This window comes from Chiloscyllium plagiosum, unplaced genomic scaffold, assembly GCF_037043375.1.
Source record: "Chiloscyllium plagiosum isolate Xiang-an unplaced genomic scaffold, Cpla_swu_hap1 HiC_scaffold_11, whole genome shotgun sequence".
NCBI lineage: Eukaryota > Metazoa > Chordata > Chondrichthyes > Orectolobiformes > Hemiscylliidae > Chiloscyllium > Chiloscyllium plagiosum.
In genome coordinates this window covers 85,113,109-85,136,871 of record NW_028270149.1, presented here as the reverse complement: position 1 = coordinate 85,136,871, position 23,763 = coordinate 85,113,109, and the positions used below count along the sequence as shown (strand labels likewise).

The following is a 23,763-nucleotide window of genomic DNA, read 5'->3' as shown; positions in this document are numbered from 1 at the left end:
ATCAGCTTTAAGGTGTTTTAGGCTGTCCTGAAGAAGGCCGATGTGTTCGTTTTTGTTTCTTTGACTTTTTTCTTTCGTTCTTTTTTCTCTCTTTCACTCGCACATTATTCCTTTTTTTTAATGATCATTTGGTAACATCTGATTATTATTTTACTGAAACATACTAGAAGTTAGCAAAATTTGCCAACGAATTTATTAAAGGAGAAGATATTATGGTAATTGTTAAATTCAACCTAGAAGAATGGAAAAGTGAACAGAATTCGGTTCTATGAAGATAAATAAATAATGAAAGCGGGTTCTCTGATTTTTAATGGAATTGCGCTTTGATTTATAGTTGGGGGAGGGAGCATGTTGATGAATTTCCGGCGACTTTGGGATGTGGTTTGGTGGTCGGAACACCGAGTTCCTATCACAATATTCTTAACGAAAATGCAACGTATTTTAGATGTAGTTCGACATTTTAAACGCAGTCGTAGTTTTATTTTCCTTCAGAAACATCGAGGAGTTCCTTCCTGGATGAAAGAGCGTGCTCAACGTCGGTGTAGATGGAGGGGACTTTACCCAGAAGGCCGTGCGCGTGAGACAGTCCTCTATGAACCGAGCGGGCGAAGCAATCCCAGAAGGCGGCGGGGCGTGCATGCGCAGCTGGTTCGCTACCCTCAGCAGATTGTGGGCCGTGGAGGTGGAGGTGAGATAAATGAATAATGAGTAAATGAGGGGGAGGGATTCCTCTGTCTTGTCTTGTATTTCTTCCTCACCCTGTCAGAGACATCCAGACCCATTAGGAAGGTGTTGTGACTTTTTATTCACTCATGGGGTGTGGGGCACTGCTGACTGGGCCAGCAACTAATGCCCATCTCCAGCTGCCCTTGAGAAGGTGGTGATGGTGATGGTGATGGTGGTGGTGGTGGTGCTGGTGAGCTGCCTTCTTGAACCGCTGCAGTCCCTGTGCTGTAGGTAGACCCACAATGCCAATAAGGAGATAATTACAGGATTTTGATGAAGAAACAATCATGTATTTCCAAATCAAGATAGTGAGTGGCTTGGAGGGGAACTTAACAGATGATGGTTTTCCCACGTATCTTCTAGCTTGTCCTTAGATGGTAGTTTGAACTTGGGGCCAGGTAGGAAGTTGTGAATATTTAAGGTTGCTGGTCTCTAATGTCTTTCTTTTTAACTTGCAGGCTGTCTATTCTACACATTTATTGTTAATCTTCTATCTTGGTTTCAAAGTGCTAGCCAAATCTCATTCACAGATGCCTCCCTATCTCTGTCACCTCCTGCAGCCTCCAAGATATCTGCTCTGTTGTATTTCTGGTCTTTTGAGCACCCCCCCCCCCCCCCCCATTTCCATCAGTTGATAAGTTGCAGGTGTGCATTTGGCTGTCCAGGCCCATTCACCTAATATGGTTTTTGTCCTTCCAAATCTAGCAATGAGCATCTTACTGAGTACCTCCAAGTTCATTCAATAACAAACTGTATCAAACTTGGGAATTCCCTTTTGAAACTCTTCCATCCCTTCCTATTTTCAACATCTTGCACTTTGTCCAAGTATTTACTCTCTTAGATTTTAATGTTTTCTTCATTGCCTCAGTTTCAGTTTTTATCTTTTTTTGTGAAACATCTTGGGGTATTGGTAAATATACCACATCAATAGAAATAGTTAGGATGATCAGTTGTGTTAATAGAAGCTATTGGTTGCAGGCATCACACCACGTAGTGTGCCATTAAATTATACATTATTATCAGACGAATATAAAATAAATTGTTTGGTGATTTCTAGTATAGCTTAATCCTTGTATATTGACACCTTAGTTTACAATTTTGGGCATATCAGTTGATTTGAGCATCAATTATAATCACTGATACTTCACTGTTAATGGGTAAAATCCTGGTGATCTCCTGCTAATAGAGCCATGAGTATCCCTCCAACCAATAACTACAGTGGTTCAAGAAGGCAACTCACCGCCATCTTCCCAAGGGAAACTAGAGAAAGACAATAAATACTGGCACAGCCAGTGATGCCCACACCCCATGTATGAGCTACACCTTATGGGCTTCATAGAAGTTTATTAAATCATGGGGGTGTAAATAGGGTGAATTGCCAAGGTCTTTTCCCTGGGGTGGGCAGCCCAAAACTAGAGGGCATAGGTTTAAAGGTAAAGATTTAAAAGTGGCCTAGGGGCAACATTTTCACGGAGAGGGTGGGGTGTATATGAAATGAGCTGCCAGCTGAAGTAGTGAAGACTGGTAAAATTTTAACATCTTAAAAGGCATCTAGATGGGTATATGAGTAGGAATGGTTTAGAGGGTAATGGGCCGAATGCTGACAAACAGGACTAGATTAATTTGGGATATCTGGTCAGAATGGACGAGTTGAACCAGAGAGTCTGTTTCCGTGCTGTACAACTCTATGACTATGACTCTATACGAAGTCCCCAAAAAGTAAATTGGTGTTAAATGAAGGAAGGCCGATCTCTTCCACACATACGTGGAATGCTCAAGTTAGCCTCTCGTATTTTACACTTTAACGTTTGAAAAATGGCTAGAAAAGGCAGTTTCAGGACTTGCAAGCACATTCAAATGAATTTGCATAAGACTACCCTGAGCAGCACTGTGCCATTTTGAAATATCTGCAGACCTCAAGAAAATTGTTTGAGAGAAATGCACCTTGCACCTAGACAGTCATCAAATTATGTATTGGAACAAAAACAAATGACTGGCAGATTTAGCAGGTCTGGAAGCATTTATGGGGAGGAAGTTGTGTTAATGTTTCGAATCCAATGAGTCTTCATCAGAACTGTGGCGGCTATAATTAGAAAAGGCAGTTCCAGGAGTGTGTTTCTGATGAAGAGTCATGACTTGAAACATTAACTCTGCTTTCTCCCCACAGATGCTACCTGAACATAACCAGCAGTTTCTGTTTTTATTTCTGATCTCATCATCTGCAATTCTTGGTTTTATTGGACTATCTGTTGAGTTTAGAGAAAGAAAAGCATTTGAATCCTTTTGCTCAGCTATGAAGAAAGTGGTCATGTCAACCCAGAGTACAGGGTATATCATCGCACGAAACTAAAGGAGAGCGAATAAGATAATTAAGAAAATAACAATTAGATGGCATCGACCTTATGTTTAGGAAGTGTATTGATCATAGGTAAACAAACTGCTGCCACTTTTAACCTTCATAGTTAGACAGAACATTGTAGACCTGTGTGTACAGTATTATGTTGTGCCAAACGTGGCACCAAATTAAACTAATCCCTTCTGCCTGTCCTTAGTCCATAAACCTCCATTCCTTGTATATTCATGTGTTTATCTAAAAGTCCCCTAAATGCTCCTATTGTATCTACCTCCACCACCACCCCACAGGTGGTAGTTACAGACCCCGATCACTCGCTGTGTAAAACCTTGTCCTTCATATCGTCTTTTGAATTCCACCACCCCCCCCCCCCCACCCCACCACCCACCCCCACCCCACCACCCACCCCCACCCCCTCCCCTCCCCATATTAGACATTTCAACTCTGGGAAAAAGATTCTGACTGTCAACCCTATCTATACATCTCATAATTTTATCGACTTCTATCAGCCTCTGCTGCTACAGAGAAAGTGACCCAAGTTTTTCCAACCTCTCCTTCCAGCTCATACCCTCTAATCCAGGCAACATCCTGGTAAACCTTTTCTGCACCCTCTCCAAAGCCTCCACATCCTCCTTGTAATGTGGCAACCAGAACTGAATGCAATAATTTACAAGAAGTCTTACTGTGTGTTACTGTAATGTTGGGAAACAATAGCAAAAAATACATTTTTCTTAGACTATGTCAGGGAAAAGTCCTATCCTTTCCCTGGCTGTTAATTGTTAGCTGATCATTGAACAAGCCTTCAAAATTGCTTGTTATTTTTAACTTTCTGTGGTGGTGTGTGATTACTCACAATGTGGACATTACTGGGTTATCTGCTAAGCCAGCAGTACCTTTACCAGTGGAATCATCCAATTCAAGTCAGACCAGCAAATGAAACTACAATTTCCCGCTCTCTCTCCCTGTCCTAGCTGCAAACTGAATATACTTGTTCGGCCTTTTGGAAGTGCAAGGCGGGTGGGATTCCGATTGTGATTGAGGAGCTAAATAAATTTGGGATTTTAGAACAGGAACATTATTTTCCGATAAGCCAATGCATTCCTCTCATGGATCTCTCCCTCTCTCTGTAGGTGACACTATGTCAGCTGCTTTTCGAAGTCGCCTGTTGCGGATTGTACCTCAGCTGATCAGCCAGCAGGACTTCTGTTTCTGCTCCTATCTACGATGTTGCAGAAATGTGACCTTTGCACAAAGCTGCAGTCTAACCACTGCAACTAGCCAAGTAAATGTGCAGAAACCCTTTGAAGAAAAGCGAAAATCTGGCAAAACTCCAGTACTTCGCAACACAAGTAAAACCTGGGAAGAAAGGTGACACGTTTGTTCTGTACTTTCCAATTCCAATCAGAATTCTGATCATCCAACCCTCTGTGATCATTCCAATCACAAAATCCCCGTGGATCCAACCGCTTTTCCTCTATTCGTTGAGAATTCCAGAGGGTCAGGTTTTAGTATATTTGTTCTTGGAGCCCAAGTGTAATGTTGGCCATTAACTTCTGTTATTCATTTGCAATCCTTAGTCATAAACACACTTCACAGCTAAATATCAGAGATCCCAAGTGGATTTATTTCAGGGAACACCAACGTAGTTTGAGAGATTTTTAAACTGGTTTGAAAGTTGACAAAGCTGTCTTTGGAGAACTGGAGAAAAACCCCTGTAAAAATAGGGATATGAAGATCAGTAGGTGGGCTATCAGCTTGAGCATGGAGAAGCAGGTGAGAATGAGGTGTAAAGATTATGGCTGAAGACTTGGTGAAAGCAAGGAGTCTCAAGTACCTGGGGTCAGTGATGGCAGAGGATGGAAGTATGGAAATTAGGCAACTGATGAGCTCTGGTTGGAGTAATTGTGGAGCAAGTATAATGGAGTGTTATGTGATGGAAAAGTGCCACGGAAATTTTAAAGAGGAATCTGCAAAACAGTTGAGAAGACTGACGTATAGTTTAACTTGTGCAACATTGAGACAAGGAATAATAACTGGACACAAATGAGATGCAGCTACTGAAATGGATCTGTGGAGTAACGAGAAAGGACAAGATCAGGAACTAGCACATTATGGGTCAGTGAAGTTAGTTGGCCCATTGGATAAAATAGCTCAAAAAAGATAATATAGTATCTGTTGCTGGGAGAGATGACTAATGAAGATGGGACCTCTGGGGAGACAGAAGATGAAGGGCCTAAATCAAATGAAAGGATGTCTAGATGGAAACTTAAATGTCAAAGAATTGGAGGTGGACTGGGGTGACTGACAGAGGGAGATGGAAAAGAGTGCTCAAACTAACATTGTAGCAATTCCAAGAAAAATAGGAGAGACAATAAAAAAGTAACATAAGAGTTTTTGGAGAAATGTGAATTAGACCTGTTCATTCCCAAAGTTCTTCACTGTAGGGAGTTTCCTCAGGTCCAAGTCTGTTGCTGCATAATTGGTCAGAATTGTTCGGTCAACTGCTCTATCAATCAGCAGAGTGCCTTCTACTATTAGATAGTTGCACAAACTCGATGGACACTGGTGCGTCTAGTAATAGCTGATTGCACAGTGTGGTAGGACTTCATGCAGATCATTTTGTTCATGTCCAGAAAACATTGGTGGTAACATCAACTAATTTCACTGGGTGGAGAGCTGATTCTACACCCCACTCAATATTATTCTCCAGATTGGCAGCATCTGTGGAGAAAGCAGTAAAGTTAATGTTTCAAATCTGATTTGACTTTTTTCTTCAGAACTGAAAGGAGTTAGAAAATGATAGCTTTTTTATAATTTGCATAGAGCCAGAAGAGAGGCGGCAGGAAAATGTTGCAGAGGCCCAGTGCAAAATACAGAAGGGTTGCGATTTGACGGGAAGGACAAATAGGGATGGAATTTGAGATGTAAAATTAATGTAAGTTAAGTGTGGAGTGGTGGAAACAGGCCCCCTCAGCTGAATGGAGAAAGTGAGGACTTCAGATCAGAGTCAAAAATTGCAATGCTGGAAAAGCACAGTCGGCCAGGCAGCATTCGAGGAGCAGGAGAATAGACGGTTTGTGCATAAGCCTGATCAAGGGCTTATGCCTAAATCGCCTATTCTCCTGCTCCTCAGATGCTGCCTGACCTGCTGTGCTTTTCCAGTGCCGCACTTTGCGACCCTCTCAGCCGAAAGCAAAATAAATGATTCACAATTAAGACAAACCTGAGACAGGGAGAGGACTGTAAGAGAAATTGGGGGAAAGAAGCTATGAAATTCAATATTGAGATGTTGAGGTTGTAAAGTGCCAAAGCAGAAAATAGCTTGTGGAGCTTACCTCATGCATCACTGAAACGTTGCAATAGGCTCAGGATGGCAATGTTAAGATGAGAGCAAGGTGGTTTATTGAAATAATGCCCAACTGGGAGATTGGGATCATCTCTATCGACAGAGCAGAGGTGTTCCGCAAACTGGTTATCCCAGTCTGCGTTAGGTGTCACCAGTGTCAAGGAGACCAAATTGTGAGCAGCAAATCGAATAGGTCAGATTGAAGGAAGTGCAAGCATAAACTGCTTCACCTGGAAGTTGTAACCGAGGTCTTGGATAGTGAGGAAAGAGGAGAGTCCCCTTCATTGTCAGGATTCAGCAGGGATGGTTCCCTCTGTGACATTCTAGTCCAATCGTTCATCACTGTTAACACTTCCACACTCCCCTGTGGCACCTTCCCATCAAATCACAGAAGGTATACCACTCGCCTATTCACCAGGAACTTTAACTCTGTTTCTCGCTCCACAGGTTCTGCCAGACCTGCAGAGTTTCTCTCTCATTCTTACTGTTTGTTTCAAATTTCCAGCATCCACAGTAGTTTGTTTTCACATTCTCCAATTGCTTCATTAAATTGTTCAAATTCATACAATTATAGGCAGCTATAAACAACGGATAATCCTGCCTCATTCCTGATGAGCAATTGAGAATAAAGTTGACCCCATTCTATAAAATGTTTTTCATCCTATTGCATTACCTTTATCCGTTCTGTCTCAGGTTGGCTGATGCTGTGACTCCACTCTGGAGAATGAACTACGAGGAGCAGCTGCAGGTTTGTGAGCGGGTTGCAATGTCTATTATATTATATTATATTGATTATATCCTATCGATAAGAAGCTTTCAGAACACCTAAATTCAAACACTGGGCAGAAGACTGTTCAGATTCTCCTCCAGAGACACTGGGCTGGAGGATTTGAGCTCCAGTAAGTCCAGTCTCTGACACTGCCTCCTTGAAAAATAGTTTCCACCTACAGTGTAGGAAAGAGTTTTGAGTTTACTTGTATTTCCTGGTATTTTACGGGAAAAGCTAGAAAGACACAAAGCAACTTCACTAGACTGTAAAATTTAATACTGTTTTATGTGCAGCCGTTGAGTTATTTGAAAGCAGACTAGCAATGTTCCTTTTACCATTTACCTTCTATCTTATGATTCTCAATCATTCCACCAGTGGGAACAGTTTTTTCTGATCCACTGTGGCCAGATCCTTTGTTAGTTGGAACATCTCTATCAAATCTCCTCTCAGTCTTCTCTGGGAAGAATAGTCTGATCTATCTGTGTAACCTGTCAAACAGGCATTATGCTGGTGACTCTTTACCGCACCTAAACGGTGGTCTAAAATTGGACACACTATTCATGCAGAGGCCAAGCTAGTCTTTTAGAAAGTGTTTTGTAATAACTTTCTTCCTTTTGTATTCTGTATCTCTGATTGTCAAACCTACGACTCTGGAAGGCTTTTCAAAGTTATTTTCTCTCAATCTGTTTTGTCACTTCCTTTGTTGAAATTTCTCTGCATAACTTTCTTCACACACTTCTCTGCATTTAATTTTACCAGTCTGAATCGACCTACCCCACTAGATTGTCTGTGTATTCCTGAAGTCCATCATTAACCTCCTCGCAGTTCATAATACCTCCTAGATTTGTATCATCCTCAAGTTTTGAAATTATACCCTGTGTCCCCAGGTCTGACAAATCATTCATCTGGAATGAAGAAAAGGAGTGGTTAGGATGCCTATTCCTGAAAACCTCTCAGGTTTTTCTTTCTTTCAGTCTGAAAAGCAGTCAGTTGTGAGATTAGTGTCTGCATTGGTGAAGATGGTTTGATGGGGGAGGACAGCTTTTGCCTGTTATCCAGTTCCGATCTGCAGAAAAGAAAAACTGGACATGCTACAGCTGTTTACTTGCAAAGAGAGAAAGCTATAGAATCAAGATCTCGAAAATTATGATAGGTTTGTGGTAGAGAAGATGACCAAATTGGAGATCATAAGCATAAGCTAGTTACCATAAAACTAAGAGAATTTCAGGAGAAATTTCTTGCCCAGAGAGTGTTTAGAATGTAAGAATGTGGGCGGCACGGTGGTGCAGTGGTTAGCACTGCTGCCTCACAGCGCCGGAGACCCGGGTTCAATTCCCGCCTCAGGCGACTGACTGTGTGGAGTTTGCACGTTCTCCCCGTGTCTGCGTGGGTTTCCTCCGGGTGCTCCGATTTCCTCCCACAGTCCAAAGATGTGCAGGTCAGGTGAATTGGCCATGCTAAATTGCCCGTAGTGTTAGGTAAGGTGTAAATGTAGGGGTATGGGTGGGCTGCGCTTCGGCGGGTCAGTGTGGACTTGTTGGGCCGAAGGGCCTGTTTCCCACACTGTAATGTAATCTAATCTAACCTTGCTACCACATTTGAGAGTTCTTGTGAGTAGCAAAGGGAAGGTATATGAGGACCCCATTCTGTGCTGTAAATACTGAACAACTTTCGACTAGAAAGGTAGTTGCTTAGTGCCATTGCAGGATTTTGTTTTGGTCCTGGAGGCTTTAACTCCTCTAACAGCAAGACCCTCCAGACAGTAACTGACTGTCTCTCTATTAAAGAGCCTGAACTATAGTTTGGAAACTGACTGAGTTTACCTTGAACAGGAGGCTGGCTACCAATTTTGATTTTGTTGTATTCATGGGAAGTAAAAACTCTCAATTCAACACCTTGTCATGTGATTTGGCAACATATCTGCCATGTTTCTTTGTATTTTGCAATGTCCTGAGAGCATGAGCGTATTAACTTGGGTATTCTCTTTCCTTCTAGGTTAAATATGAAGCTCAGAAGAGGACCCTTCAGCTTTTAACTGCCAGCCTTCCCAGTTGTGCTAGGACAGAGGACCTGTGCTGCCCACTGCATTCAACTCTCCCCTCGGTTAGTATACAATCACTCACCCCCACTGGTTATTCATTATGACGGTGATATATTGCTTAACCAGGTAGAGAACAGCCGGAGCATGTAATGCTGGTTTCTCTTGAAGGCGTATGGTTTAGCCTCGATTGTTGGATATTTGGGAGAGAAATGGTATCTTTTCATCTCCTGACCCTGTTTGTCTTTCCATTTGCTTTGAATTTTGTCCATGAGATGTGGGCATCACTGGACAGGCCAACATTCATTACCCCGTCCCTAATTAATGCTTGGGTCGGCGGTGAGAGCTGCTGATTTGAACCGTAATGTGTTTGTGAAGGTACACCAACAGTGCTGTTCATTATGGAGTTCAAGAATTTCGGACCAGAGATAAAGGAACAGCAATTTTTTTTAAAATTAGGATAGTGTGTGATTTCTAAGTGAAGGTTTTCCCATGCTTGTTCTTCCAGGTGGTAGAATTTGTAAGTTTGAAAGGTTGCTGTTGTGCATTTTGCATTGCTCCCACTGACCCTTTTGCACTGGAGGGAATGAATGATTAAGATGGTGAATGGAGTCCTGATCAAATGGCTACTTTGTCCTGGATGGTGCCAGACTTTGACTCTTGTCAGAGCTACGCTTGTTCAGGAAAGTGGAGCATTACCTTGCAGTTGTGATGTATCTAGTGGGTGGTAGACAAGTTTTTGGGAGTCAGGAGGTCACTTGCTACAGAATACCAAATCTCTGACTTGCTGTGTAGGGGCGGCTCGGTGATTAGCGCTGCAGCCTCACAGCACCAGGGACTTGGGATCGATTTCAGCCTCAGGCGACTGTCTGTGTGGAACTTGCACGTTCTCCACCTGTCTGTGTAGGTTTCCGCTGGGTGTTCCAGTTTCCCCCCACAGTCCAAAGATGTGCAGATTAGGTGGATTGGCCAAGCTAAATTACCCATAATGTCCAGGGATTTGCAGGTGAGGTGGATTAGCCACGGGAAATGCAACATTACAGGGTTAGGGTAGCAGGGGTGGGTCTGGATGGGATGTTGCTCAGAGGTTGAATAGTCTGCTTCTGCATTTATGGATTCTGCGTAAGTCCCAGGATATGTTTTTAATTCAGTCATAGTGCTATAAATTCACCTGAGCCACACTTGGAAGAGATTTGAGCCAGAAGTGTTAGGAAACTTTACCTTGTTGTTGTAACAGAAACAGACTGTTTCAGTGCTGGGACATGACTGTATGATTTCAAACTTTGCTGCAAATAAAATCTGGGATTGACTCTTTAAATGTCTGAGCAGAATAACTTATTGAGCATTTTATGAAATCTACTGCAAAGTACGTTAGATCTGTAATTTACAGATTAAAAACCTAATTCCTGTGCCAGTCAAATGTGTTAGTGATGGATTATAGTGAAAGCCATAAATTCAAATGAATGAACAGTATGTATAAAATGCTTACTAGGAAATAGAACTTAATTTTAAAATCAACATTTAACTAAAAATGGTTTATTTAATAAGATAATTGAGTAGAAATGTTGGAGATTTGAATTGACAGGATGATGTTCAATGAATGAAGTAGCCTTTTTTGGGTTTTATCGTTCTACTTTCTAGTCATTCTGGTGGTTGCCATAGTGTAGTTGGTGTCTGCGGCAGGTAGATATCTCCTGGACACCTGAGATCTGTTCACTGTGCCACTCTTCGTTGCAGCCAGTTACTGTTGGGTATCGCAACAAGTCAACTTTCTCCGTGAACAGAGGGCCTGATGGCAATCCCAAAACAGTTGGGCATTACATTGGAACTGGCAAAGGTGAGTTACACCTGTGTTTGGCCATTTTACCTCATTAACTGTAATGTACTCATATTTCATGAATATTTTTCGCCAGTATTCACACTGGAAAAAGACAATGTTATCGAAGAGAATACAAGCTATTAGACTAGGCAGGATTGACGTTCATAAGGAGGAGGTGTTAGCAATCCTGGAAAGTGTGAAAATTGTAAGGCCCTTGCATCGGATGGGATTTTTCCTAGGTTTCTTTGGGAAGCTAGGGAGGAGATTGGAAAGCCTTTGGCTTGGATCTGTATGTTGTCATTGTCTACAGGAATAGTGCCAGAAGACTGGAGGCTAGCAAATGTTGACCCCTTGTTCAAGAAGGGGAGTAGAGACAACCCTGGTAATCATAGACCAGTGAGCCTTACTTTGGTTGTGGGTAAAGTGTTGGCAAGGATTAAGAGACAGGATTTATAATGATCGAGAAAGGAATAATTTGTTTAGGGATAGTCAACACAGTTTTGTGAAGGGTAGATCATGCCTTACAAACCTTTGAGTTCTTTGAGAAAGTAACTAAGCAGGTAGATGAGGGTAAAGCGGTTGATGTGGTGTATATGGATTATCAGTAAGGCGTTTGATAAGGTTCCCCACAGTAGGTTATTGCAGAAAATATGGAGGCATGGGATTGAGGGTGATTTAGCGGTTTTGATCAGAAATTGGCTAGCTGAAAGAAGACAGAGGGTGGTGGTTAATGGGAAATGTTCATCCTGGAGTTCAGTTACTCGTGGTGTACTACAAGGATCTGTTTTGGGTCCACTGCTGTTGGTCATTTTTATAAATGACATAGATGAGGGCATAGAAGGGTGGGTTAGTAAATTTGCAAATGACACTAAGGACAGTGGAGTTGTGGATAGTGCTGAAGGATGTTGCAGGCTACACGGGCATAGATAAGCTGCAGAGCTGGGCTGAGATGTGGCAAATGGAGTTTAATATGGAAAAGTGTGCAGTGATCCACTTCGGAAGGAGTAACAGGAATAAAGAGTACTGGGCTAATGGTAAGATTCTTGGTAGTCTGGATGAGCAGAGAGATCTCTGTGTCAGTGTACGTAGATCCCTGCAAGTTGCCACCCAGGTTGATAGGATTGTTAACAAGGCGTGCAATGTGTTAGCTTTATTAGTACAGCGACTAAGTTTCGGAGCCATGAGGTAATGTTGCAGCTGTACAAAACTCTGGTGTGGCCGCACTTGGAGTATTGCATACAGTTCTGGTCACTGCATTCTAGGAAGGATATGGAAACACTGGAAAGGGTGCAGAGGAGATTTACCAGGAATTTGGTATGGAGGGAAGCTCTTATGAGGAAAGGCTGAGGGACTTGGGGCTGTTATTGTTAGAAGGTTGAGAGATGGCTTAATAGTGAAGTATGAGATGATCAGAGGATTAGATGAGGTGGACAGTAAGAGCCTTTTTCCTTGGATGGTGATGGCTAGTCTGAGGGGAGTTAGCTTTAAATTGAGGAGTAATAGATATAGGACTGATGTCAGAGGTAGGTTCTTTACTCAGAGGAGTAAGGGTATTGAACGCCCTGCCTGCAATAGTAATAGACTCCAACTTTAAGGGCATTTAAAAGGTCATTGGATTAACATATGGACCATAATAGAAGAGTGCAGGATAGATGAGCTTCAGATTGGTTTCACAGGTCAGCGCAGCATCGAGGGCCGAAGGGCCTGTACTGCGCTGTAATGTTGTGTGTTCTATGTTCCTTCACTTGTAGGTTCCACTGAAGTGGTATCTTGATAATTCAGAGTCTAAAGGTACCAGCTGATATGGGGCTGAGTCACTTATCGAGTCATAGACCTGTGTTTACTTCAGCTGGGATAGTAATAGTAGCTACAGCTTATCATGTCTGTAGTAGCTAAAGGTATTAAATTAATTGCACTCCTCTGCTTTTCCCACAATCCTGTAAATATTTTCCTTTAAGTATTTATCCAGTTTTCTTTTCCAAGTCACTGTTCGGTCTGCAAACCTCCCCATAATCCTTTTGGTCCAAGGACGATAGCCTAACCGAACCGAACATTTTAGCTTGAAACAATCTGATAAATCTCCTTTGCACCCTGTCTAGAACCTTCACATTCTTCCTAAAATGTGGTAAACAAATCAGAACATCACTCTCTAGTTGTGACCTGGGTAAAGCTTTACAATTTGCATACTTTTCCTAAATATTCCGATTCCCCTGACTCTGTGCACTCTTTAGTATTGTGTCATTGATTAACCCTATATTTTTAATCTTTTCCAGCTTATAACCCGGTGAATTCTCTACATGCTTCTCATTCTGATTTCTTCCATGTCCCAAAGACCTTTGCCTCATCATTGGCCATGCCTTCAGTTTCCTGGGCCCTAAGTTCCCTATCTAAAACAGGTTTTTTTTCCCACATTGAGGTTCTTTACCAACAGCTTGGTCAAAGTAGTAGTTTAATCTGTTTTAACATCTTTACGCAGCCCAGTATAAAGGTTTGTCTGACAATGATTCCTGTGAAGTGCCTTGGGGTATTTTCCAATGTTAAATATGCTATGTAAACGTAAATTGTTATTGGTCTGTTCCTCACAGGGAGAAATATTGTTTGTACTCATTCAGATCACTTGGTGAATATGCCCGAGAAACACAAGCAAGTGGCCAGAGTAAGTCAACTTCATGTAGTGATACAAGGTCTCTTTTGACAGGAAAATGCAACATTAGTAGATGAATTTCTCAACTTAGATCTAGTGATTTATTGTCAGCCAAGGGGAAATAGTGGTGCATGTGTGTTGACAATATCTCTGGGCTAATAATCCAGAAGCCCAGTGTAATTCAGGGACAAGGATTCAAATCCCATTGCAGCTACAGTAGGTATTTTAAATTCAATTCATCAATGAGAATATCGAGTTGAAAAACTATTCTCAGTAAAGGTGATCATGAAGTTATTATTGATGATAAAGCCCCAGTTCACTAATGCTCTTAAAGGAAGGAAATTGGCCTACATGTAACTCCGATCAGAGCAGTGTGATTTACAGTTCTCTGAAATGGCCAAGCAAGCCACTCTACCTGTTCGCTACAGAAAGGTCAAATGGACTGCATTGTGCAAAACCACCTTCTCAAGGCTAAATTGGTATGGGGCTGGCAATATCCACATGCTATGAAAGAATAGTTTTAAAAAGATTTCCTGTTCAATCCCTGCACTGCAGTCATTTTAACAAGCTACAGTGTGGTGGTGAGGTTTGCCTTGGCACCCATGCCCAGGTAGAAGATTAGATTTCCTACAGTGTGGAAACAGGCCATTTGACCCAATAAGTCTACACCGACCCTCGGAAGAGTAACCCACCCAGACCCATTCCCCCAAATTTACCCCTGACTAATGCACCTAATCCCATGAGCAATTTAACACAGCCAATTCACCTAACCACATCTTTGGACTGTGGGAGGAAACTGGAGCACCAAGAGGAAACCCACACAGACACAGGGAGAATGTGCAAACTCCACACAGTTCCCGAGGCTGGAATCGAGCCCAGGTCCCTGGCGCTGTGAGGCAGCAGTGCTAACCATTGTGCCTCCGTGCTGCCTGTAAAATGGAGTGCATTTCTATTATGTATTAGGAGAAGAAGAAGGTACAAATGTCAGGGACAAGAACTGAGAGTTAAAAGCCTCAGTGTGGTTTACAGGTGATGTTTACATGTGAGTGATTGGCTTTTGATCTTGGGAGACCAATTGTCTGGGGAACTGTAATTCAACAAAGATACCACTCCTTAAGGGAGAAAATCTTGAGAGTACTTTTGCTGGTTTAATTGGTTTGAATTTTATTGCTCCCCTGCCCCCACCATGACAGAGTTATGAGCAGTTCATCCAGCTTTCTCCACTGGAGCCTTGCATCCTCTTCCATGAAGGAGGACACTGGCGGGAAATCACCGTTCGCACCAATAGGAAAGGAGATACGATGGCTATTGTCTACTTCCATCCTCAGCATCTAGAGAAGGTACTGCTCCACCTGGATTGTACACAGTCAGAGTAACTCCAGTATTGTGGGTTAAATCTGGTTATTGTACACATCATGTATTTGCAGCCTCCCTCACACTATAGCATGTAGTTTCCCAAGTACATTTGCCAGCATGTTGCACTTAGCAGGTGCTGTTGTATGAGATATTTTCTGTACGCTGTAGCTACAGGATCCATCTTGTTATACTCTATCCTGAAGGAAGAGTCTAGGAAAGTAAAATTAGAGTTTGCATTTATACACCACCTTTTCTACTTTAGTAGATTCTAAAATGCTTTGCAGTCAGTGAAATGCTTTTTGAAACATGGCAACAATTTAGGGCACAGCAGGGTCCATAAACAGCAATGTGTTCACGATTTCTAGTGCTGTTGATTGAAGGATACATGCCAGGCAGGTAAGATAAAAAATTACTCTGCTTTTCTCTGAATAGTGCCATGGCAATTTATTTTTTGCTTCTGGATTAGTGGTGCTGGAAGAGCGCAGCAGTTCAGGCAGCATCCAAGAAGCAGCGAAATCGACATTTCGGGCAAAAGCCCTTCATCATTTGCTCTTCCAGCACCACTAATCCAGAATCTGGTTTCCAGCATCTGCAGTCATTGTTTTTACCTCACCAATTTGTTTTTTGCACCTAGCTGAGAGGACAATACAGCTTGGGATTAACAACTAATGAAGACTCTGAAAAACTGCACCTCGCACTTTGCAGTGCTCCCTTAGTACTGCAGTTGAGTGGCAGCCTAAAATTTGTGCTCGCGTCTCCTGTGGGCATGAACTTATGATCTTCTGAGTAAGCGGTGCAAGTAACACTGCTGACTAGTCTACCTCTCTGCCCGAATGACCTTTTGTATTTAGTTTCTTGTGTAATTCAAGCTGGGTTTGGGTTGTTTTTACCATGCCTCCTTGAGGGTTGATTTGGTTTTTTCCTTGAATTAGCTTCTGCATAGCTCATAAACTGGATGAAACAGGAAGTAGTGTCGACCTCTCAAAACCCATTCACAATTTATATAAAACTGTTGCAAGAGTTCTAAGCCCTAAGAAATTAGCTTCAGTTGTTTTGCATACTCTGCTATCTGGGGTGTGTTTAGTCAGAACATTTCATCACGTTTCAAAGAGAAGTAATAGTTTTCTTCTTTGGTTGGGAATGCTTATCCAGACTGACTGATTGATTGATTGATTGATTGATTGATTGATTGATTGACAATTAAAATTAGATAAAGTGCTGTCCTCTTCAGCTAATTTATGGGAAAGGTTTGGCAGAATTCAGTAAAGACTCCCAACAATATGATGAATTGATAAATTGTTTTTATGAATGAAGGATTAGTCAGTATTAAAGATGAAATGTATGGTTATGTAAAGTATTCTTGTAGAATTTCTTTTTCACAGGAGGAAATTGCCAAACATCAGAAATCACTGGTGGAATATTTTACCATTGGACCGGGAGCTGCATGTGAACTGACGTGTCTCTACTTTCAGGAGAGGTATTTGTTATTCCCTGTTTGCTCATTACCATCTGGGAGGGCTATGACCAGCCGTACGATTATAATTCCATACCATCAATAAACAGCTCTCCTCAGTTTATCATTTCAGTCAGATGTCTAGCAAAGTATCCCAACTGAAATCTGTTCAGTTCTGCATATGTGCTCATCTGTGACACGGAGCCACCCAGTTAGTCAGCACAGACACAGTGCTGGGGCAGCAGGATCGGGAGATTGTGATGTCTCAAATCTGGCATCTGCACAAAATCATCCTGCAGTCACAAATTGGTGAAAAAAATCTCTTCCAAAAGTGAAACTGAAGCTTACAAGGACGAGAGCAGAAAGCACTAGTTATATGCTATAATGGGTTTGTAATCATCCTTTGGTGACATGGGAGTTAGTTCTCTTAGTTCAGTCACTAGGCTGATTGTAAATGCACCTTGCAAGTTGGATTAATATTTTGAAATTTTGTTCATTCGCAACTGGAGAGTTGGGAAAATAACTTCAAAGTTTTATCTTCTGCAAGGTTCATCGATGTTAGCTGCCAAATCAGGGGAACTAAGGTATAGTCAAGGATGAGGTACTTTTTAAATGCACTCACTGTTGTCATGTTAAAACGCAAAATGTGTGAAGGCTGCTGCAGGCAGCTTCATGTTAATGTTGCTAAGCTCAGTGGCTGGGCAGCCAACCCTTACACATATTGTACAATCTAGCTGGAAGACCATTACATCATTCATCCTCTGTTATCTTTGCCCTCATTTTCTAGGAGTTACTGCTATCGTAGTGTATCAGAGACTGTCAGTTTTCTGATAGCGGGGTATACAGGGGTGATGGAAGGTACAGAGTAGAGGTCAGAATGCTGCATAAATGGTATTGTTCCCTTGCTGGTACAGAAAGGGTAATCATATAGCTGTCAAACACAATGCTGCATCTATCAGTGAGTCAGAATTACACAGGAATCTGAAAGTTATTTTCATTGACAAGGCAGTGTAATAGCATGTAACAGCGCCACTCAAACAAGACTGAGATAATTCCATTTAGTGACGTTTGATAAGAGAGAGATGTTGGCTTAGACATTGCAAAAAATTCCTTGCTTTCTAAACAGTGCCATGAAATGTTCAGAACAGGGAATGTAGGAGTTCACTGAGGGCGAAAAGGGGGCTTTGGCTGAGCAGATTAGAACATTACAGCACAGTACAGGTCCTTGGGCCCTCGATGGTTTCACAGGTCAGTGCAACAATCTAAAACCCATCTAACCTACACTATTCCATTATCATCCATATGTTTATCCAAGTACAATTTAAATGCCCTTAAAGTTGGAGATTCTATGACTGTTGCAGACAGTGCATTCCACGCCCTTGCAACTCTGAGTAAAGAACCTACCTCTGACGTCTATCTTATATCTATCACCCCTCAATTTAAAGCTATGTCCCCTCATGCTAGCCATCACCATCAGACGAAAAAGGCTCTCATTATCCATCCTCACTAATCATCTGATCTTGTATGTCTCTCTAATGAAAACAGCCTCCAGTCCCTCAGCCTTTTCTCATTAGACCTTCCCTCCATACCAGGCACCATCCTTGTAAATCTTCTCTGCAACCTTTCTAATGCTTCTGCTATAATGCAGCAACCAGAACTGTATGCAATACTCCAAGTGTGGCTGCACCAGAGTTTTGTACAGCTGCAACATGACCTCATGGCTCCGAAACTCAATTCCACTACGAATGAAAGCTAACACACTGTATGACCTCTGAACAACTATATCAACCTGAGTGGCAACTTTCAGGGATCTATGCGCATGGACACCGGATCTCTCTGCTCATCCAGACTACCAAGAAACTTACCATTAGCCTAGTATTCTGTATTCCTGTTGCTCCTTCCAAAGTGAATCACCTCACATTTTTCCACATTAAACTCCATTTGCCACTACTCAGCTGCAGCTTATGTATGTCCCTCTGTAACCTGCAGCATCCTTTCAATTCGGGTGAATTGAAAGAGGTTCTTCAAGTAGGTTAAAGGAAAAGGAATAACTAGAGAGAATAGGACCCCTCGAGGACCAAAGTAAACTTGTATGTGTCGAACCACAGGAAATGAGCAATGTTCTCAGTGAATATTTCTCCTCTGTGTTTACCATGGGGAAAGACATGAAGGCTTGGGGAGGTTGGTGGTCATATCTTGGGGGGTAGTCCATATTACAGTAGAGGAGGTGTTCGATGTATTAGAATGTATGAAGGTGGATAAATCTCCTGACCAGACATATCCAAGAACTGCAAGAGGCCAGAGAAAAAATTGCAGAGTCCTGGCTGATATTTTTGCATCATAAAATGGTACCGGAAAACTGGAGGGTCGTGAACATTGTGCCGTTATTCAAGAAGGGCTGCAAAGAGAACCCTGGGAACTATAGACCAGTAAGCTTAACATCTGTGGTGGTAAATCACTTGAGAAGATTCTGAGAGGTAAGATATGCATGCAATTGGAAAGACAGGGTTTGATGAGGAATAGTCAGCAAAGCTTTGAGTGGGAGATCATGCTTCACAAATTTGTTAGAGTCCATTGATGAGGTGTTCAGGAAGGTTGACTAGGGCAGGGCAGTAGATGTAGTCTCTATGTAAGGCTTCAGTAAGGCTTTTGATAAGGTTCCAGATGGTAGACTGCTCTGGAAAGTTAGATCACATAGAATCCAGGGGAGCTGGCAAATTGGCTTGATGTAGGAAGCAGAGGGTAATAGTAGAAGGACGCTTGTCGGACTGGAGGCCTGTGACTAGTAGAGTGCACCAGGGGTCGGTGCTGGGCCCATTACTGTTTGTTATCTATATCAATGACTTGGATGAGAATGTACAACACATAATTAGTAAATTTGCTGATGACACTAAAATAGGAGGTATCATGGACAGTGAGAAAGGACCTTGATCAGCTGGGGAATTGGGCCGAGAAATGGCAAATGGAGTTTGGTCTTGGAGTGTGAGGTCTTGCATTTTGGAAAGTCAAATCATAGTAAGAGTTTCATGGTGAATGGTAGGGCCTTAAGGAGTGTAGTGGAACAGAGGGACCTTGGAGTTCAGGTGCATGGTTCTCTGAAAGTGGAGTCACAGACAGGGCAGTGAAGAAGGATTTTGGTGCACTGGTCTTCATAGGTCAGGGCACCGAGTATACAAGTTGGGAAGTTGCATTGCAGTTGTACAGGATGTTGGTAAGGCAACAGTTGGGAGTACGGTGTTCAGTTTTGGTCACCTTGTTATAGGAAGGTTATTATTAAACTGGAAATAGTGCAGAAGAACTTTACAAAGTGTTGCCTGGACTCAACAGTCTGAATGAGAGGGAGAGGTTAGACAAGCTAGGATTTCTTTCTTTAGAGTGTATGAGATTGAGGGGGGAGCTTTACAGAAATGTATAAGATCAAGAGAGGCATGGATAGGGTGAATGCACTCAGTCTTTTTCCCAGGGTTGGGCAATCAAGGATGAGAGTGCATCAGTTTATGGTCAAAGGGGAAAGAATAAAAGGGAACCTGAGGGCAACTTTTTTTTACATAGAGGATGGTACACATGTGGAATGAGCTGCCAGCAGAACTGGTTGAGGCGAATTCATTAACAACACTTAAAAGGCCTTTGAACAAATACGTGTATAGACAATGATTAGAAGGTTACAGGCCAAGTACAGGGAAATGGAGTTAGCGTGGACAGAGATTTTGGTTGGACCGTATGCTTGAAATGTTGACTGTCCTGCTCCTTGGATGCTGACTGACTGGTTGTGCTTTTCCAGCACCACACTTTTGAACTCTGATTTCCAGCATCTGCAATCCTCACTTTTTCCTGAGTCCAAAGGGCCTGTCTCTGTGCTGCAGGACCCTATGACTCTACCTGATGTAGCAGACAAGGCCCCTGTTTCGTGACTCATTCAAAATATGGTCAGCTGTCTATGAACTGTGGGGTATAGTGGGCTCTACATTTTTCCAAATCCTTTCCTCTTCCTCAAATGAGGCAGTTTTTGTTGTTAATTGTGTGTGTTTTCATTGATAGTTCAATGACGCGCTGTCTCCATGAGCATTCACCATATCAACTCCTCTATGGAATTCCTTATATCTATGAGGAAGTATTGGGTCTGACCTTCCGAATCTCTCCAGATGCCTTCTTCCAGGTCAATTCTGAGGGAGCAGAGATCCTTTATCAAACAGTTCGGGACCTGATCAGGGTGGATGGTGACTATATTGTGCTCGATGTCTGCTGTGGTACAGGTACATGGGATTGTGACATGTCAAGATTGTTGGACAATGGTGGAAAAGTACTTTACTTTCCCTGTTTGTTTTTGTCTTTCATCTTTCAAGGTGTCCTAAGTATTTGCTTATTGCCCTTCCTGGCACTGATACCTTATCGGAGGCCCACTAGTCAAATCTGGACTCCATAATTGTTCCATCTGGATCTTCCAATATTTATTTTCCTGTCAGACGTCCTCTTGCTTTCCCTTCATTTCTGAAGGCAGTGACTTTGTCCTTGATGACTAGACGTTTCAGAAGAGCTAGCTCTCCCCTTGTAACTGACTAGATGGTGGCTATGCACAATCGGATGTGCTCAGTGAGATCATTGGTGGGGCACCACTGTCACATCCCCTCCCCCGCCCCACATCAGGTATCTTGGCACTGCACCAGTTATAGCCACTACCAAGACTCCTTAGACAATATTGTTTCTCCTGTAGCCCAGGAATATGGGTCCACTGTGCTGGGTAATTAATCCAGATTCAGATCAATGACTGTTATGACTTCCACATAAATCCAAACAAACAAAATAATGCGGATGCTGGAAATCTGAGATAAGAACAGAAAATGCTGGAAACACTGCATCCCAGTCTATGAAGTGGGGAAGGTGACTTACCCTTCATCTGTGTCTCATGCTCAATATCCAAGTTAGGTGAAGCAACTACAGGAAGGTGAACCACTGTTATTTTAAAATTAGTATGCCCATTGTTTGCTGTAACTGGGAGAATTACCCTGATTCCTCTGCACAAACTTCCTTCTTTCTGACATGGTTTGGTGCTGGCATCTGAGACCAAGCACCATGTTAACCTTGCATTGAGCACTGTGCTGGAGGAGAGCATTAGATATCAAAGACGGTGTGTATTGATGCAAGGATAATTACTGAATGCCTGGTTTTACTTTCTAGGAGCTATTGGCTTGACCTTGTCCCAAGGAGCAGCTAAAGTGATCGGAATCGAGCTCATTGAACAAGCTGTAGAGGATGCCCGGTGCAATGCCATTCTTAATGGTATGTTTGTAATGGGACAGTATCTCCAATTGTCACGTGCCCTTTCTGTTTTATTGTATGCCCAAGAATTTAAATGAGAATAGAGATTGGATTCGTCAGGTTGGCATGTCTCTCGTACTTCACCGAAAGGATCCTACTTGATGCGTTAGGACAAGACGATGGATATTGACTGGCTGATTATCTGCAAAGTCAGAACTAGTCCTTATCTCCTAAACTGTACATGTCTAATGCTGGATAATCATCAAGAGTATGGTCTCTAGTGGATTTCTGACTTCTCCACACACAGGCGCCCCCCCCCCCCCCCCCCAAACACACACACACACCACTAAGTTTACACAGTAATCTGGCTTTCTCCTAAAATTTTCCATCATTTCTGTTCCTTTAGGAGTCTACAATGCTGTTATACAACAGAGCAACACCCTCCCGACCACAGTGTGCTATTTCCTCACCTGTTGCCATCGGTCTCTGATCCCCTTCTTTAAAGTTTGCTTTTCTACCTCAATAAGGCTTCAGCAGAGAAGCAGAAATGAGGCAGCTTGCCTCAGGACGACAAAGTTGGAAGGAGAGTGTTCTTGGTAGTTACCTGCTGGTGTCAGCAGATCACTGAAGAGGAATTAAGATGAGTTTGATATTCCACACAAACATGTCGAATAAATGACCAATCTGAATCTCTCCAGTGAATGAGAGACAGAGAGTCCATCTGTCCTACTCTGTTTCACAATGCATTATCAAAGCTCGAGTTAGATGTCAACCTGAGTTTTACCCAGGACTCCTGGGACATATATCAGAGTGCTTGGTATTCTCCTTGTTCTCTCTTGCAGGTATTGCTAACTGTGAGTTCCTCAAGGGCAAAGCAGAGATTGTTTTACCACAGCTGCTGTCCTCACTGGAGGATGTCAAGTTCCTCATTGCCGTTGTGAACCCATCCCGGGCTGGATTGCGTAAGAATCTAACCTTTTTTATTTAAACCATCTGCTTCATTTATCTGGTGCCTATCTCACTTGTGAAGCAAGATGAAATTTTACATGCTGAGTGCGTATCCATCCCTGTACTCTGACAACAGTGCAATGTTGTTGTGTAGTGTATCCGAGATCTTGTACAATCTGCTAGGCGCTAGCTCTGTGCAGTTCAGTATCTCAGACCATTAGACATGGCAGAAGGAGGCAATTCAGCCCATAGAGTCTGCTCCCCCATTCAGTGAGATTGTCAGATCTGATAATACTCAACTTCACTTTCTGTCTTTTGCCCATAACTCTGATTCTCTTACCGGTTAAAAATCTGTCTGCTTGAGTCTTGATTTTATTTAATAATGTCTCAACTGTAGTCTATAGTAAAGAATTGCATAGCTTCACTCCCCTCTGGGGGAAGACATTGCTCCTCTTTGTCACCATATTAGATAGGTGACCCCTTATTCTGAGGTGATGCCCTTTGATCTTAGAGTCTCCACAAGGGGAAATAACCTTTTTGCATTTATCTTGTCAAGTCTTCTAAGAATCTTGCATTTTTTCAACAAGATCACCTCTCATTTTTCTAACTTCCAATCAGTACCGGATTTATCTACTCAACATCTCTGCATTAAACAGTTCCTCCATACCTAGGATTAATCTCGTGAATCTTCTCTGGATTGTCTCCAAGGACAGTATATCTTTCCTTGGGTAAGCGAGCTAGCCTGTTCACAGTATTGCAGCTGTGACCTGACTAGTGCCTTGTATTATTTTAGCAAAACCTTTGTTTTTATACTCCCTTCGTTTTGAAGTAAAGCTAACATTCCACTTACCTTCCCTATGTCCTGCCACATTTGGATGCTAGCTTTCAGTAATTTATGGATGAGGTCTCCCAAATCCCTGTGTTCCATAGCTTTCTTCAGTCATCCTTCATTTAAAAATATGCATCTCTATTCTGCAAAATGTGTTATCTCTCATTTGTCTATATTTATTCTATCTGCCAAGTCTTTTTCCTATTCACTTAACCTATCTATATCT

The 23,763-nt window shown here is 42.3% G+C and overlaps 1 protein-coding gene across 3 annotated transcripts in view; it reads left to right on the top strand.

The window, feature by feature from the left end:
• Positions 1–554: 554 nt before the first annotated feature.
• LOC122557062 (tRNA methyltransferase 2B) overlaps positions 555–23,763 on the top strand; it is a 29,826-nt gene continuing 6,617 nt past the window's right edge. The window contains exons 1-11 of one of the 3 annotated variants that reach the window (XM_087992265.1): positions 558–688; positions 4,210–4,447; positions 7,119–7,173; positions 9,190–9,297; positions 10,970–11,069; positions 13,664–13,707; positions 14,889–15,035; positions 16,434–16,528; positions 20,543–20,757; positions 21,680–21,781; positions 22,603–22,722. In XM_087992265.1, coding sequence (XP_087848391.1) covers positions 4,218–4,447; positions 7,119–7,173; positions 9,190–9,297; positions 10,970–11,069; positions 13,664–13,707; positions 14,889–15,035; positions 16,434–16,528; positions 20,543–20,757; positions 21,680–21,781; positions 22,603–22,722 — 1,216 coding nt within the window. In that variant the 5' untranslated portion in view covers positions 558–688; positions 4,210–4,217. Of the gene's footprint in view, positions 689–4,209; positions 4,448–7,118; positions 7,174–9,189; positions 9,298–10,969; positions 11,070–13,636; positions 13,708–14,888; positions 15,036–16,433; positions 16,529–20,542; positions 20,758–21,679; positions 21,782–22,602; positions 22,723–23,763 lie in introns of all 3 variants that reach the window. The other 2 variants (XM_043704320.2, XM_087992266.1) reach the window with 2 other exon arrangements.